Raw genomic sequence first — 16,954 nt, 5'->3', positions numbered from 1 at the left:
AAAAATAAACTTGAAAGTTGGGGACTTCCCTGGAGGCAAAGTCGTTAAGAATCCGCCTGCCAATACAGGGGACATGGGTTTGATCCCTGGTCCAGGAAGATCCCACATGCTGCAGAGCAAATAAGCCCGTGCACCACAACTACTGAGCCTGCACTCTAGAGTCCGCAAGCCACAACTACTGAGTCTGCGTGCCACCACTACTGAAGCCCACACACCTAGAGCCCATGCTCTGCAGCAAGAGAAGCAATGAAGACCCAACACAGCCATAAATAAATAAATAAATAAATAAATATTTTTTAAAGTTGCTTCTTTGAAAAGAACAATCAAGTTGACCAACCTTTAGCTAGATTGATCAAGAAAAAGAGAGAAGGCTCAAATGTAAGAGGGACATTATTACTCATCTTACAGAAATAAAAAGGATTGTGAAAGAATATTATGAACAATTGTATGCCAATAAATTAGGTAACAGATAAAATGGACACATTTCTTAAAAGACATAAACTGAGTCAAGAAGACAGAAAAGCTAACAAGTAAATAGATAGAATTTGTAATTTTAAAAAACTATCAATAAAGAAAAATCCAGACCCAGATGGCCTGGGTGAATTCTTTTCTCCCCGCAGCTTTTTAAAAATATTTATTTATTTATTTATTTATTTTTGGCTGCGTTGGGTCCTTGCATGCGGGCTTTCTCTCATTGCGGCGAGCGGGGGCTACTCTTTGTTGTGGTGTGCAGGCTTCTCATTGCGGTGGCTTCTCTTGTTGTGGAGCACAGGCTCTCGGCACTCGGGCTTCAGTAGTTGTGGCATGCTGGCTCAGTAGTTGTGGCTCACAGGCTTAGTTGCTCTGTGGCATGTGGGATCATCCCGGACCGGGGCTCAAACCCATGTCCCCTGCATTGGCAGGCGGATTCTTAACCAGTACACCACCAGGGATGTCCCTTCCCTGTAGCTTTATTGAGATGTAATTGGCATATAACATTGTGTAAGTTTAAGGTGTACAATGTAATGATTTCATATATGTATAAATTGCAAAAGGATTACCATTCACTGGTGAATTCTACCAAACATTTAAAGAATTAACACCAGTTCTTCATAAACTCTTCCAGGAAATAGAAGAGGAAGGAACTCTTCCCATTTCATTCTATAAAGCTAGTATTATCCTATCCTGGTTATACCAAAACAAGACAAATACATCTCAAGAAATGAAAACTCCACCCAGATCTCTTACGAATTTAGATGCAGAAATCCTCAACAAATGCATTACAAAAACCCACAGCTAACATCATACTTAATGGTAAAAGGCTGAATGCCTTTCTCCTAAGATCAGAAACAAGATAATGATGTCCACTGTTGCCACTTCTAGTCAATACTCTACTGGAGGTTCTAACCAGAGTAATTAGACAAAAAAAGAAAAGACATTCATATTGGAAAGGAAAGAACTAAGATTATTTTTATTTGCAGAAAACAATCTTGTATGTGGAAAATCCTAAGGAATCACCCCCCCGCAAAAAAACTGTTAGAACTAATAAATGAGTTTAGTAAGTTTGCAGGACACAAGGCAATATACAGAAACAAATCATTTTTCTATATAGTAGCACTGAGCAAACAAAAAATTGAAATTAAGGAAACAATTTCAGGAATTCCCTGGCAGTCCAGTGATTAGGACTCTGCACTTTCACTGCCAAGGGTGCAGGTTCAATCCCTGGTCGAGGAACTAAGATCCTGCAAGCCCTGGGGTGCGATAAAAAAAAAAAAAAAAAAGAAAGAAAGAAAACAATTTCATTTATAATGGAATCAAAGAGAATAAAGTGCTTAGGAATAAATTTAACATAAGTGCAAAACATATACTTTGAAAACTACAAAACATTGTTGAAAGAAATGAAAGAAAACCTAATAAATGAACGGTTATCTCATGTTCATGGATTGGAAGACTTAATATTGTTAAAATGGCAATGCTTCCCAAGCTACAGATTCAACACTATCCCTACTAGGATGCCAGCTGACTTCTTTGTAGAAATTAACAACCAGATTCTAAAATTCATATAAAAACTCAAGGAACACAGAATACCCAAAATAATCTTGAAAAAGAACAAGGTTAAATGACTCACACCTCCTGATTTCAAAACTTACTACATAACAAGAGTAATCTACATTCTGGGACTGGTGTAAAGCTAGTCATATAGATCAATGGAAGAGAACTGAAAGTTCAGAAATAAACATATATATATATAAACCACCTGAGGGACTTCCCTGGCAGTCCAGTGTTAACCTTAACCCTAACCCAATGCAGGGGACACGGGTTCAATCCCTGGTCAGGAACCAAGATCCCCCATGCCCACGGTGTGGCCAAAAAAATAATCAATCAATCACCTGAAATTCCTCTCTGTGATTATGCCACTAATTTGTTACACAGTTAGGTTCATTTGTTCCATTTGATTTTGATTTTCAGCCTTTTCTTTCTTTCTTTCTTTCTTTTCCTAACAGCTTTATTAAGATATAATTCACATACCATACAACTCACCGATTTTATTAAAGTGAAAAATTAAGCAGTTTTGAGGATATTCAGAGCTGTACAACCATCACCACAATCACAACATTTTTATCACCTCAAAAAGAAATCTAGCACCCTTTGGCAATTATCACTCAATTATCCCCCCTCGCTTTATAGCCTAAAGCAATCACTAATATACTTTCTGTTTCTATGTATTTGCCCATTGTGGACATTGCATATAAATGGAATCATTTGATAGTGGTATTTTGTGACTGGCTTCATCCATGTTGTGGCAGTTATAAACACTTCATTCCTTCTTACAGCTGAACAATATTCCATTATAGGGATATACCATGTTTTGTGAATCCACTCATGAACTGATGGAGATTTGGGTTGTTTCTACCTTTGACTATTGTGGATGATGCTGCTATAAACATTTGTGTACAAGTTTTTGAGTGGACGTACGTTTCCATTTCTCTTGGATATATACCTAGGAGTAGAATTGCTTGGTCAAATTGTTAAGTCTTTGTTTAACTTTTTTGAGGACTGCCAGATTGTTTTCCAAAGCAGCTTTACATCCCCACCAGTGTATGAGGGTTCCAATTTCTCTAAATCCTTGTCAACATTTGTTATTATTGTCTTTTTGATTCCAGCCCTCCTAGTGGGTGTGAAGCGGTATCTCACTGTGGTTTAAGTTTGAATTTCCCTGGTGGCGAATGATTTTCATGTGCTTATTGGCTGAGCGTGTATCTACTTTGGTGAAATATCTATGCAGATCCTGTGCTTATTTTTATTTTATTTTATTTTAGTAAGAACATTTAAAAAATTGAGGTATAATTGACATACAACACTATATTAGTCCAGGTGTGCAACATAATGATTCAATACTTGTATATATGCTGCAAAATGATCACCACAATAATTCTAGTTAACATCCATCCCCATACATAGTTACAGACTTTTTTTTCTTTACGATGGAAACTTTTAAGATTTACTTTCTTAGCAACTTTCAAATATGTAATACAGTATTATTAATTATAGTGGCCATGCTCTGCATTACATCCCCATGACTAATTTATTTTATAACTGGAAGTTTGTACCTTTTGACTCTGTTCACCCGTTTCACGCACCCCACCCACCACCCCCTGCCTCCGGTAACCATCCGTCAAAGAACATTTAATATGAGATCTCTTTTTGCCCATTTAAAAAAATATTTATTTCTTACTATTATTTGTAAGAGATCTTGATATAATTCTAGATACAAGTCCTTTATCAGATATATGATTTGCAAATATTTTCTCCCAGTCTATGAATTGTGTTTTTAACTTTCTTGATAGTGCCTTTTGAAGCACACAAGTTTTAAATTTAGATGAAGTACGATTAATCTACTTCTTTTGTTGCTTGTGCTTTTGGTGTCATATCTAAGAATTCATTGCCAAATCTAAGGTCATGGAGATTTATGCCCATGTTTTCTTCAAAGGGTTTTATAGTTTTGGCTCTTGCATTTAGGTCTTTATCAATTTTGAGTTTATTTTTATATATGATATAAGGCAAGGGTCCAATTTTATCCGTTTGTTTGTGGCTATTGTTGTCCCAGCACCATTTGTTGAAAAGACTATTGTTCTCCTATTGAATCGCCTTGGTGTCCTTGTTGAAAACCCAATTGACTCTATCTCCCTCATGAAATATTGCCCAAGGACAAAAAGAACTGCAAAGAAATTTTTTATTCTTTTTGTTTGTTTGTTTTTTCTTTTTAAAATTTTTTTTTGCAAAGAAATTTTTTAAAACATTGTTTTCAGTAATCATAGTGTTAATAAAATTATTACTGTATCTTGAAGCTAGTGTAGATTTATGGGATAAAGTAACTAAATAATTATATTAATGTTCTCAGGAGCCAAGGTTTTCAATTTAAGAAAAAAAGGATCAAATATAAAATTTAAGAAATATGTGAAAACCTGTCATCTTAAATTTTAGTTGGAATTATTGATATAAATTCATGTTGTATTTTCTCTTTTGTTTTCTATCTTTTGTTATCTTTGTTTTATCATATTTTCTATCTTTGTTCACTAAAAGTCTTTGAAGCAATGAAAACACATGGGCAATTAGCATCCATAGACTTTAGGTTGTGATCTCTAAATACCATATCCTGGTACAAAGAACTCTGAGAAAATGGCTGATTCCATATCTAGGGCAGGAAATATATCAGCTGAATCTTGGGCATCTTGTTATGCCAGTCTCTTTTCTATGTGCTCTACATGTGTTGGGCTGTACCTCTCAGGCCTAGAGCCTGGAGTCAGCAACAGAGACATCAATGGTTTAATGGATAAGGGGGAGCTTACACGTCTGAAGCAAGGTCCTGGAACGACATCCCACCATGTGTGGCAGACAGTGAGCAGGACATGGTGGCAGTCTTTGCTGGGCTGGGGGTGGGGGCAAAATTACCAGTTATAGGGGAATTGACATCAGGTAGGCTCATTAGTTACTAGGGAAACAGAGGAGCACAGGGAACAGAGGAGCAGAGGAGCACACCCTTCATCACACCTTTGATCAGCCATCACTGGGAGTTCCCTGGAGGTCCAGTGGTTACGACTCTGATAAGCTTTCACTAGCTGGGGCCAGGGGCAAGTACTAGGAAGGTCAGTCATACGGGTAGGGCAGAGGCAAAGCAGGCACTGGTTGGGCAGGGGATGTACAGAGAGCAAGAGAATATCCATCTTGGGTGGCCTGATCATGCAACATGCATTAGCTCATTTAATTTCATTTTATAGTTGCGAAACTGAGACTTTAAATAGATTGCCCAAGGTTACACAGATACAAAGCGATAAAAAATAGGTACAAACCCAGGCTTCAGAGCCAGCATTTGAAAAGTTGCTCAACCTTGCTAGGAATCAGACAAATGCATATTACAACAACACTGAGACTATTTTCTTATTAGAAGGGCAAAAGTTGAGGATATAGGAACTCCTACACATTGCTGGTGTAAATTTAATTTTTTAGAACCTATTTTGGATAATGATTTCACCATACTTAATACATTTGAAGATGTACATACCTCATACCCAGAAGTTCCACTTCAGGACTAGAGAAATTCTATATACATCTGTACAAGGAAACAACGTATAAACATCCACGTTCTTTACAGCCCTACAAATATTGAGAAAAAGAAAGCTGGTGACTTCCTGCCACGTTAAATATGGAAGCTGCCTTCTTTTTGTTTTCGATGAGGAAGGCCCCTTACCCTATCAGAGATCTCTTTGTTTTTGTGGTTCACAGAGCAGGGGAATGTTTTTTGCATAGAGTATTTTTAAGTTTTCAAAGTGCTTTTACCATCATTAGGTTTCAGAACAGTTGCGTGTGACAAGAGGGTAAGTGTTTCCTTTTCCTTAGGCCAAGAAACTTAGGGGATTTAAGGCCATAGATTGAGAACTCAGAGCCTGCTTTAAAACTTCTCAAAGTTTAATTTTCATACAAATCAGATGGTGGTCCTGTGAAAATGCAAATTACCTTTCAGTGGGCCTTGGGTGAGGCCCGAGATTCTGCATTCCTAAGAAGTTTCCAGGTTACTGTGGGTCCCCTGGCCACACTCTTGAGCAGTGGGAGATTAGACCATTGACACAGGCTGGATATTAAACTCCACTGATCCACTTTCCCTGTCTGTCCTTCGCAGTGCAGATGGATTTAAACGTAATGTTTAGCAAAAGAAAGGGATCTCACCTTGAAAAAATCCTGATGTTGTTCTCAAGCAAGCAGAAATGACTTTAAGATTTCATGTTTTCATTCTCTCTGGTACCTTCCTTCTTTGTGTAATCCATTTGTAATTAATAGGTGGGCCATGCACGGGTAACCGAGACTGGAGCTAGGCAGAAACATGCTTGGGTACTTCCAGTGTTGATTTATCTTTATGATTCAGGCTTTGTCAGAAATTATAGTCTGTCTCAGTCCTGGATGCCTTTCCACCTTAGAATCTACAATTGTTTATTAACTGACGCTCAGTGTGTCAAACAGAAAACAAACCTGCAGCACCTTCGTGGTTCACCCTGGTTCCCCAGCACTCCTGGGTGTCAGGAACTAAGTGCTGTTCAGGAGCTCTGAGTGGGAGCGCGACCGGCATTTACCCAGAGGGGCCCTGTGAGTCTCCTCTGCCCAGAGTATGAGATCTGATTTGGTAACCACACCACACCCCAAATGCTTAACAATGTGGTACGGCCTTGCGGTAGGGAATTCCTCTGTGAAGAGAAGCAGCTATTCTCCCAGGGACTGGATCTGGTTTGGGGGGTACAGAGCCATTCTGGGTTCCCAGTCTGGTGTGGAGAAGGGCGCCCCAGTGTGGCATCCTTGCCCCTTCCTGTGCCCTAGAATGGGGCTGGGGACAGAGGGCAGCTGACAGCCCATAGGCACCTGTCCTAAACAGCAGGTGCGGTGGTTTGACTCATTCCTTATAACTGGACAGACTGGTATAGTGAGGTATCAGCTTTCTTTGTGAAGCATTTTTTGGTTTTCTCAATTACTATTATTATGAACGGTTCTCAAATGTGACTAAAGGACAAATACGGCTATTGATATATTTCCAAATATCAAGCTTCTCTTGGGAGAGTTTGTTTCTAAGGTAGTCTGAATTCTAATGCTGAGCTCCGCCATTAAGCAGAGGTGGCCAGGATTGGAAGTATCTGGGATGCATGTTATTTTGGAGTTAGATGATCTTACAAGACACGTTCTTACTTTAAAGATGATTCTGATATAACAGCGTTCTCATTGCTCTCCTTCACTTTATCACTCAACTCAAATGTTGGGCTCAGGACTTCCCTGGTGGTCCAGTGGTTAAGGATCCACCTTCCAATGCAGGGGAAGTGGGTTCGATCCCTGGTCTGGGAGCTTAATATCCCACATGCCGCCAGGCAACTAAGCCCAAGTGACACAACTACTGAGCCCGCCTGCTCTGAAGCCCATGCGCCACAGCTAGAGAGAAGCTCCTGCACCGCATCAAAAATCCCTCGTGCCGCAACTAAGAATCAATGCAGCCAAAGATAAATAAATATTTAAAAATAAATAAAATGTTGAGTTCCCCCTATGTATGTAAAGTTTCACACTAGCTTTTGTGGTGGTGAGAGTAAATGAAAAAGAATGAAAAAGAAAAATATGGCATTTGTTCTTTTTTTTTTAATAAATTTTTAAATTTATTTTTGGCTGCATTGGGTCTTCGTTGCTGTGCGCGGGCTCACGGGCTCTAGAGCACAGGCTCAGTAGTTGTGGCGCACGGGCTTGTTTGCTCCACAGCATGTGGGATCTTCCCAGGCCAGGGCTCAAACCCGTGTCCCCTGCATTGGCAGGCAGATTCTTAACCACTGCACCACCAGGGAAGCCCCTGGCATTTGTTCTTAAGGACTGCGTACACTAGCTGAGAAACTAAGAAACAAAACCAAGAATTATGGGAACATAATAAACACTAACTGGTCCAGAGTCATCAGTTCCAAAGAGAGTGTTTCTGACGCCCATAGCAAGGGAAAACTTCACAGAGGAGGTAAAATTTAAGCTAGACTTTGAAGGCTGTGTAGTATTGTAACGTAGGAAAAATGAGCAAAAACATTTGAAGTGCAGATTATCTAGAGAACAAACAGGTGGTTGCCAGAGGGGAAGGGACTAGGGGGAGGAGAGAAGTAGGTGACAGGTGAGGCGGTACAAAATTCCAGCTGCAAAATAAATGAGTCACAGAGGTGAAATGTGGGGAAAATAGTCAATGGTTATGTAATGTCTTTGTATGGTGACAGATCATAACTAGACTTATCATGATGATCATTTTGAAGTGTATAGAAATATTGAATCACTATGTTGGGTACCAGGAACTGACATAGTGTTGTAGGTCAACTATACTTCAAAAACAAATCAACTAACTCAGAGAAAAAGAGATGAGATTTGAGGCAGTGGTGGAGCTGGGGGGAGGGGGAATTGGATGAAGGCAATCAAAAGGTACAACTTCCAGTTATAAGAAAAATAAGTATTAGATGTAATGTACAACCGATAAATACAATGAACACTGCTGTATGTTATATATGAACGTTATTAAGAGAGGAAATCCTAAGAGTTTTCATCACAAGGAAAAATTTTTTTTCTATTTCTTTAATTTTGTATCTATACGAGATGATGGATGATCACTAAACTTATTGTGATCATTTCATGAAGGATGTAGGTTAAATCACTATGCTCTACATCTTAAATTTACACAGTGCTATATGTCAATTATATCTTAATGAAACTAGAAAAAAACAGTAAAGTGAACAAATGCTGTTGGAAAAATGGTGCTTATGGTTGACACTGGGTTGCTGCAACCTTTAATTTGTAAAAAATGCAGTATCTGTGAAGAACAATAAAGTAAGATATGCCTAAGCAGATATTGCTTTATTTTTTAAAAAAATAAATTTATTTATTTATTTATTTTTGGCTGTGTTGGGTCTTCGTTGCTACGCGTGGGCTTTCTCTAGTTGTGCGAGCGGGGCTTACTCTTCATTGCAGTGCACGGGCTTCTCGTTGCAGTGGCTTCTCTTGTTGCGGAGCACAGGCTCTAGGCGCGTGGGCTTCAGTAGTGGCACATGGGCTCAGTAGTTGTGGCTCACAGGCTTTAGAGTGCAGGCTCAGTAGTTGTGGTGCGCCAGCTTAGTAGTTGTGGCTCGTGGGCTTAGTTGCTCTGTGGCATGTGGGATCTTCCCAGACCAGGGCTCAAACTCGTGTCCCCTGCATTGGCAGGCGGATTCTTAACCACTGCACCATTAGGGAAGCCCACTTTTTTTTTTTTTTTTTTTAAGACAGATTGAGTTTTTGTGGCAACCCTGCATTGTTAGATGATTGTTATTTTTAAAAATATTTATTTTGCTGCACCGGGTGTTAGTTGCGGCACGTGGCATCTTTAGTTGTGGCATGTGAACTCTTAGTTGAGGCATGTGAGATCTAGTTCCCTGACCAGGGATTGAACCCAGGCCACCTGCATTGGGAGCTCAGAGTCTTAGCCATTGGACCACCAGGGAAGTCCCAATAAAGTATTTTTTAATTAAGGTATATTCATCTTTTGAAGACCTAATGCTATTGCACACTTAATAGACTACAGTGTAGTGTAAACATAACTTTCATATGCACTGGGAAATCGGACAATTCCTGTGACTCGCTTTATTGTGATATTCACTTTATTGTGGTGGTCTGGAACTGAACCCACGTTATCTCTGAGGTTTGCCTGTATATGGGGATCAGTTTTCTCTTGAAGTTCATTCTTCCTTCTAGAGGAAAGAAAAGTGATTTTAATGCTAACCAATTCCACTAGTCAAAATAAAAGTAATGCAATAGAGCTCATGTACGTTGAACCTAGATAATATGAGCCTTTCATGTATTTGTGATTTTAACAGAACCCCAGGGAGAAGACAGTACTCAAAATGGTAAAATTTTGAGCCCAAAACCAAGAGTTAAGGAATACTTTTTAGTTGTTTTCACTTTTATAACCTCCCTCAAGTCAGAGTGTGTAGGCAAATCACCATTTTATGTCTCTATTTAAGGTCAATTCTGTGTTTGTTACCATGTCTGGAATGCTGAATCTGAAAAAATTGAGGTACAAGAAACTTATTGTGAATTATACAAATAAAGGAAGTAAGCATTGAAAAAAAAAGCACAAGGCACAAGGCATCTGAAGAATGAAAGTAGAGTCTTTGGGCTAGAGCCGAGTTTATGACAGGAAGATGTTGGGACAAGGCTAGGTTGGGCCATGTTGTGAAATGTCCTAAAAATCAAAGCTAAAGAGTTAATGCAACCCAATGGCAGTAGGAAGCCACTGAAGTTTAGTTAATCCTCAGACTTTACCTTTATCAAACACTCAAGGGGGTTCATGCGATTCATATATAATCTTCTCAGGTAAGAGGAAACATTCCTAAAGAATTGTAATTCCTTGGCACTCAACATACTAAAGAGCCAATTTGGTCATCCCAAATCCAGTTTTCTAATGCTTGCTCTGCTACTGGTTCACTGATGGGAAAGATAACTTCTCCAGGCCATAATTTCCTCAAGTGTAAATCAAGATCATTTGAAAAGTTCCTTTTAGCTCCAAACTCAATTATTCTCATTCTCCTGTTTGACTTTCTCCGTAACAGTGAGAAAAGAAGAAAAACCTGTTACTAACCCATTTAATGATATTGAAATCATGGTTTTAATTTTTTTACACTGGAAAAGAAGTCACATATGCATTATTCACTGAAACTTGTATCTGTGGAGAGCACATATGTGTATTTTTTTGACTACTGGGCTATCAAAAATTATTTTTCAACATCACAGATAAAAAAGAAATTAAACAAAAAAAACTTTAGCAAAACTACTTTTAAAAATGTACTCTGGAATATGTGAAAGTGAATAACATTACTGATTTGATCTTTGTTAATTTTGTGCTGTACAGGAAACACCAATAGTAAATTTGTCACAAGTTCATTTTCAAAAAAAAGTTGCATCCATAAAAGGACACACTTTTTCTCTTTCTTCTTTAAATTGGCAACATGAAAAAAAATTTAGCTTTCTAAAAGCAGAAGCAAAGAGCTCATGAAAACAGAAGTGTGCTGTGTGGGTATTTTGCAGTCACTCTTATGGTTTCTAGATGGTTGAGTGAGTCAGGAAATCTTGGCTCTAGTTTCTACTCTACCTCAACTAGTTCTGTGAGGGCAAATCCACCATTTATCTGGTTTTACTTCTCCTTTGAAAGACTTATCACAATTATGGTCGTTTTCATTGTATTGTCTTTTTCCTCACTACTGGACTGAAAGATACCTGAGTGCTGAGATTCTGTATTCACATATCTATCCAGATCTGGCACACAACTTACTCAATATTCACTGAATAAATGAATTTTTTACTTATCTGTAAATGGAGGCAGTTGTACTAAATTTCCCGTCATTTAAAAAAATAATTTATTTTTGGCTGTCTTTGGTTCTTCATTGCTGTGCGCGGCTTTCTCTGCTTGCAGCGAGTGGGGGCCACTCTTCGGGTGGGTGCAGTGCGCGGGCTTCTCATTGCAGTGGCTTCTATAGCTGCGGAGCATGGGCTCTAGGCACGTGGGCTTCAGTAGTTGTGGTATGTGGGCTCAGTAGTTGTAGCTCACAGGCTCAGTAGTTGTGGCACATGGGCTTAGCTGCTCCGCAGCATGTGGGATCTTCCCCGGCCAGGGCTCAAACCCGTGTACCCTGCATTGGCAGGTGTATTCTTAACCACTGCACCACCAGGGAAGCCCTCTATGGCATTTCTATCTTTGATTCTTTGATATGAATTTACTTTGAATTATTTAAGTCCAGACAGTTGAATTTTTCCCTTCAGCTTGATTTCTAGCATTTTATTGCTCGTTAGCACTCTTTCCAGATTTGGCCATTTTTGTTCTAACTTGAAGATAAAGTGGTACAAGCAGCTAGAGTGGGACTGTGTTTAGACAGGAAAGGATTCTCTGTGGGAGTGTCATAGAATTTGTTATTGAACCCAACTCCTACCTCTTAAAGTTGTGGTTTGCATCTAAAATGACAAGTTAAAAAAACTAATACATAGGTAAATGTGAACCAAACTTCAGAACAATTTCTAAATGGAAAATCTGATGATGTCCTAAATTTTACAGATGCTAAAAGTGTAATAAAATTTTGTTGCTGAACCTCCCAAGAATATGATCCAGCACTACATGGTAGTCCTTTGTGCCAACGAAACGCCAGGAACCTCAGTGACAATAGCCATGGCCTTGCAGTTGAGTATATACATTTCTTTAATGTAAATCAAAGCCTATTACAATGCATTCTGTTACAATGAAAATCTTCACTTATTTTGGAAGCTCACTCAATCATTTTGAGCAACATTATATACAACCCAACAGATACAATTCAATCACTGACAACTCCTTGAAACGTTATAGCTAAATTACAAAGAGTAATTGGATAATGTAGACAACCCCGATAAAGTATTTATTCTCACATTGTGCTCAATATTAGATGACATATAAAATTCAACTGGGAAAGGGAAATCAAAAAAAAGAAAAAAAATTGTGCTTTTCCTTGAACCAGACTCAAATAATGAGATGAGGGTAAACCCCAGTTGGGAAAGTATTTAATTCATTGTGCTTTTATATATTTTTCTTGCTACCTATTCCCAGTTAAAACCTTAAATTTGTGCCTCTGGGTACTATTTTAACTCAAGTACAACATACCAGGCGTTCCTTAAAATCATTTTCTATTAAGTATAAAAAGTATACTCAGATAAGAACTCTAGAAAATCATTTCCTTTTAGAAGGCATCAAATATTCAGGGATCTTTATTTTTAAAGGGTTAATGAAATGACATAGCTTTCATTGACCCAAACATGCATAATCCATCCTTAAAAATGCACCCAATTGGTGATGACACGATATACAAAGGGAATGCAACTTTACATATGTAAAATGATTGCTCACTATGGCAAGTTAACAAATTAACAGACATTGTACATCAAAAACAAAACAAAACAAAAACCCTCAATGTCTTAAAGCCAGTTATCTATAGGAAACCAAGGGAAATTCTGATATGGAATAGTTTGACTCAAAGCAAAGAATAAGGCACCTGCTATGAATTTAGAACAATAACTTTCATTTTTTAAGTTACAACAAAATAGAATTAGTTAACCAAGACACTTGTTTCCAAGAGGGAAACAAGTACAGGGGTTGATTTCCTGGGTGAGAAAGGCAGGTAACAATGCAGATAAAAACCTGCTGGCCTAAGGTCAGCAGATTCCTTTCCTATTGTAGTCAAGTTCCTAAACGTCCTTAACCACTCCTCTCCTTTATTCTCCCCATACTTAGGCGTATGGGAAGCTCTGAGGTTCACACTGTATATAGACTAGGTAGTAGATTTCCCTTCTGTTCCTCTTAAAACAGCTTATTTTCAAGAGGTATCCTGAGGCAATTAACATAGCAAACAAGCAGCTTTCTTTCCAATTCACTACCACATAGACACCTCTCAGGCTTTTTTTCATCATTATGGCTAAGAATTTAAATAGCCAATACTTGAAATTTTCAACAGTACCAGAAAACTCAAAACCTGCCTTATCACTCACCCTTACCATTAGTAAAAAGAAAGTTTGATCAATCATAACCTGTAAAATCATACAACAAAGGGAAGACTGAAGACTGATCCGTATCAGTAAATCCATTTAATTTCACATGACACTTTAGTCTGATGTATCCAGTACCCTAACAGAATTTTAATCATAAATCAAGAAAAAGCATTTCCAAACTAATTTGCAGTTGATGTGCCTTTTTGGTATTAAAAGTGCTATTAACATGCTGTCCTACGGCACACTGGACTCAACAGTATGTCCTGATGAGGCATCCATTTTTAGTACTATTTTTCCCTAAAGTGTTGTGAGCATAATAGGCCCCTTTCATATATTAAAGTAATTCTGGTGAAATCAATGGTGATATAAAAAACCTTCCCTGACTTTACTCCACCATGGCTGCTTATAGTGAAACCGAAGTGACTAAGTTAGAAAATGCTCAACCAAGTTGTTTTCTTATGGCCTCTTACGTTAGTATATTCACTCATGCAAAATCCAAGGTAGTGTAATAGAAATAATATTGTTAAAATAGACGTTGTGGCTATAAGCATCTCCCTTTATATTAGGCATTTAGAAGCTTTTTAAAATTTTCAGGTGCTAAAGATTTCGGGGAAACTAGGCTAACCGTGTAGTTGTTCCATTTATAAGCACCTTATTACAGGACGGTTACATGACCCTCTATGGGAGTGTGCTTTCAAGAAATAGTAATAAAGTGCCTAGCTATATAAAAACCGTAGGATTCCAAATTTTAAATTAAGCTAATTGCATTTACACATTAGGGCTAACAAAATCTAGACCCTGTCTACACAGATTCAATCTAATTACCTATATTGTATACTGTTCTAATAACCACATTAAAAAAAAAACTTACTCTTTACTGACTGAATAAGTAGGGTCCACTACTGTAGCTTAACAAATTTTATTGCTTTATTCATGTGGTGCTTTTGCAAGGCACTGTGGTATGGACTAGAAAACTTGGAATGACTTGTGAAGAAACCTTGGAATGACACATGAAGGATGATATGAAAAGTCATTCTGAGGCAGGATGCTTTACTGAATTGTTTTTAACCAGGGTATCAAACATCAGGAATGAGTTCAAGTTAAAATTCACAGGAGAATGGAAACATCTTAAGGTCAGTCACTTCACATGCCCATCCTGATACTTTGAATAATCTGGAAAATTGCTGTAAAGAGAAAGAGCAAGTATTAAAACATGCTTGGAATAAAACAGGCCTGACAACTGACAAACATTAAGGTAGTTCAAGAATCCAAGAATACCCTTACAATTACTTGCAAGTACTATGTAACTTCATAGTAATATGAACACAGGCCTACCGTAATAATACAATATTTTATGCCTCAGCTTCCTTGAATTTTATGCCAAAATGTCTAGAGAGTTACCAAATAAGCAATGATTTTTAGAAAGAAATTAAAGCACCAAAGCAAAAAGGTTTTTCTAGCATACAATTATTTTGGTTTAACCCTAAACATTAGGTGTACTTGGCCTGTAACATACGCACAGTTCCTCATTCTCACAAGGCTGAAATTCAATAATCTTTAGGTTACATAAATTGCTTGGCTCTTGGCCATTTATCAGGAAAGCTTCCAATTGGTATGTTTAGGAGACAGGCAAAGTGAAATGTTTAAAAGAAACCTCAGTAACTTTAAGATGTCAGAACACGTAAAACAGAAACAAGTATTTCCATATTAACAGCTTGCATAATAAGATGAAGAGAAGAAGGCATTCTGTAATCCATCTCCTTGGGCAAGAGTCTACTACTCTAACAGCAGTCTGCCCTGATAACTATTTTTTCCTACCATATGTCAAACATTTCTTTTATTAAACTAAAAACATTTGTCTCGCACGTTAAATTGCCAATCAGGTACAAGTTCCTCTACAATGAGCCAATTCTTTGCACTAGCTTTACTTTATAAAATATATACAATTTTGACATAAAGACATTAGATTTCGGAACATGTTAAATTAAGTTCGAACATCCGCATGTACATGTTGTTCATAAGCTTCACTTTCACAAAGGTTTCAAAATATTCTAAATTCTCATTCTGGGAGGTGTTTTTGTTTTTTGTTTTGGTCTAATATTTGTCAACTCGATCATTACTAAGGACCTGACCTCCTTTTCTGCTCTCCTGTGAGCTCAAATCAAGCGGGGAGAAGTTTCTAGAGCACCACCCTCTGTGCATATGTGGGACAAGTAACTGGGTTCAGATAAAACAGAATTATGAGGAGCTCCCGGCAGGTGGATTGAGAACTATGCGGGCAGGATTCACCACTGATGGATCACCACGTCATCCCCAACCCGTCATCCAACACCCTACCCGATGATCGCCCCCAAAGCACTTACCAGAACCACAAACAACAAAAATGAAGAGAGCCAATAACCAGGGTCCTACAGACGCCTTCTCTTCGGGAGCATTTCTCTGCAAAAAGGAAAATGCACGGTCTCCAATGCAAAAAAACCACTCAGACCCCGGGCTCTCACCCTGCACCCCGGGCCAGGTCGCCGGGTCCCTGCACCTCACTGGTCTCCCCTGCGTTCCCGAGCCGCCCAGCCCCGGCACCCACCTCCCTGAGCTCCCAACTTAGCGTCCGGCTCGCGACCTCGGGCCCTTGAGTCGCCCGGGTCTGGGGAAGAGAGCTCGGCGCGGCCCCGGGGCCCGGGCCTCATACCCGGCTGCGGAACCAACAGGGGCGCCCGCTTTTCCCTTACCGAGGTCTTGGCGACGTTGCCGCGCTGGGTGATGTTCTTGCTGTGCTTCTCGTTGGCCATACGGATCCGCTGCTTGGCGACCATCTTCGCAGCGCAACCACCTGCCCCGGCCACCGCTGGGCCTCGCTCGCTCGCTTCTCCTCGGGCCTCTGCGACCAACGCTCCACTCCCGGTGCCCGCGTCGCCGGAGCGAGGAGGCTCTCAGGTGGGGCGCTAGCTCCGGCCGCTGGGCCTGGGCGCGGCGGGCGCGGGGGCTGAGCCCTTAGCTGGGCGCGGGCCGCCGGCTGACTGACGACGCCGGACCGTCCGGCCGAGCGAGACGGGCAAGCGGGAGGGGGAGAGCAGGCCGCCGTGATATTCTCGCGTCCCCGCTGGGGCCTCCGCCGGGAGCGTGGAGTGAGAGAGGAAGAGAACGCAACGCTACACAACGCAACAACCGGACGGTGCAAGCCGTCGCCTCGAACTACTTCGGGTTCGGCTGCCAACGTCAGCATTGGGCCGACTCCGCCCCGCGGAAGTGCACGCTCCGCCTGCTGAGGAAGAGGGAGAGGGAGGGCGAAGGCCGGCACTCCAACCTTAGCTCCGCCCCTCCACGCTCCGTAAAGTGTTGACCCAGAGCTGCGCGTGCGCGTTCGGCCTCCTTTTTCATGTCTCTC

The 16,954-nt window shown here is 39.9% G+C and overlaps 1 protein-coding gene across 2 annotated transcripts; it reads right to left on the bottom strand.

Moving 5' to 3' along the window:
- Nucleotides 1–12,232: 12,232 nt before the first annotated feature.
- SERP1 (stress associated endoplasmic reticulum protein 1) lies at nucleotides 12,233–16,822 on the bottom strand. 2 transcript variants are annotated; one of them, XM_004320384.4, is made up of 3 exons: nucleotides 16,299–16,793; nucleotides 15,933–16,008; nucleotides 12,233–14,753 (listed from the first exon to the last, which is right to left on the bottom strand). In XM_004320384.4, the coding sequence occupies exons 1-3, from the start codon at nucleotides 16,380–16,382 to the stop codon at nucleotides 14,713–14,715; spliced, it is 201 nt and encodes a 66-aa protein (XP_004320432.1). In that variant the 5' UTR covers nucleotides 16,383–16,793; the 3' UTR covers nucleotides 12,233–14,712. The 2 variants fall into 2 exon arrangements, with proteins under 2 accessions (XP_004320432.1, XP_073659806.1); XM_073803705.1 differs by lacking the exon at nucleotides 15,933–16,008 and having other exon boundaries at nucleotides 16,299–16,822.
- Between the last annotated feature and the right edge of the window lie 132 nt (nucleotides 16,823–16,954).

Source organism: Tursiops truncatus, chromosome 4 (assembly GCF_011762595.2).
Source record: "Tursiops truncatus isolate mTurTru1 chromosome 4, mTurTru1.mat.Y, whole genome shotgun sequence".
Taxonomy (NCBI): Eukaryota; Metazoa; Chordata; class Mammalia; order Artiodactyla; family Delphinidae; genus Tursiops; species Tursiops truncatus.
This window is presented reverse-complemented; position numbering and strand designations above follow the sequence as displayed.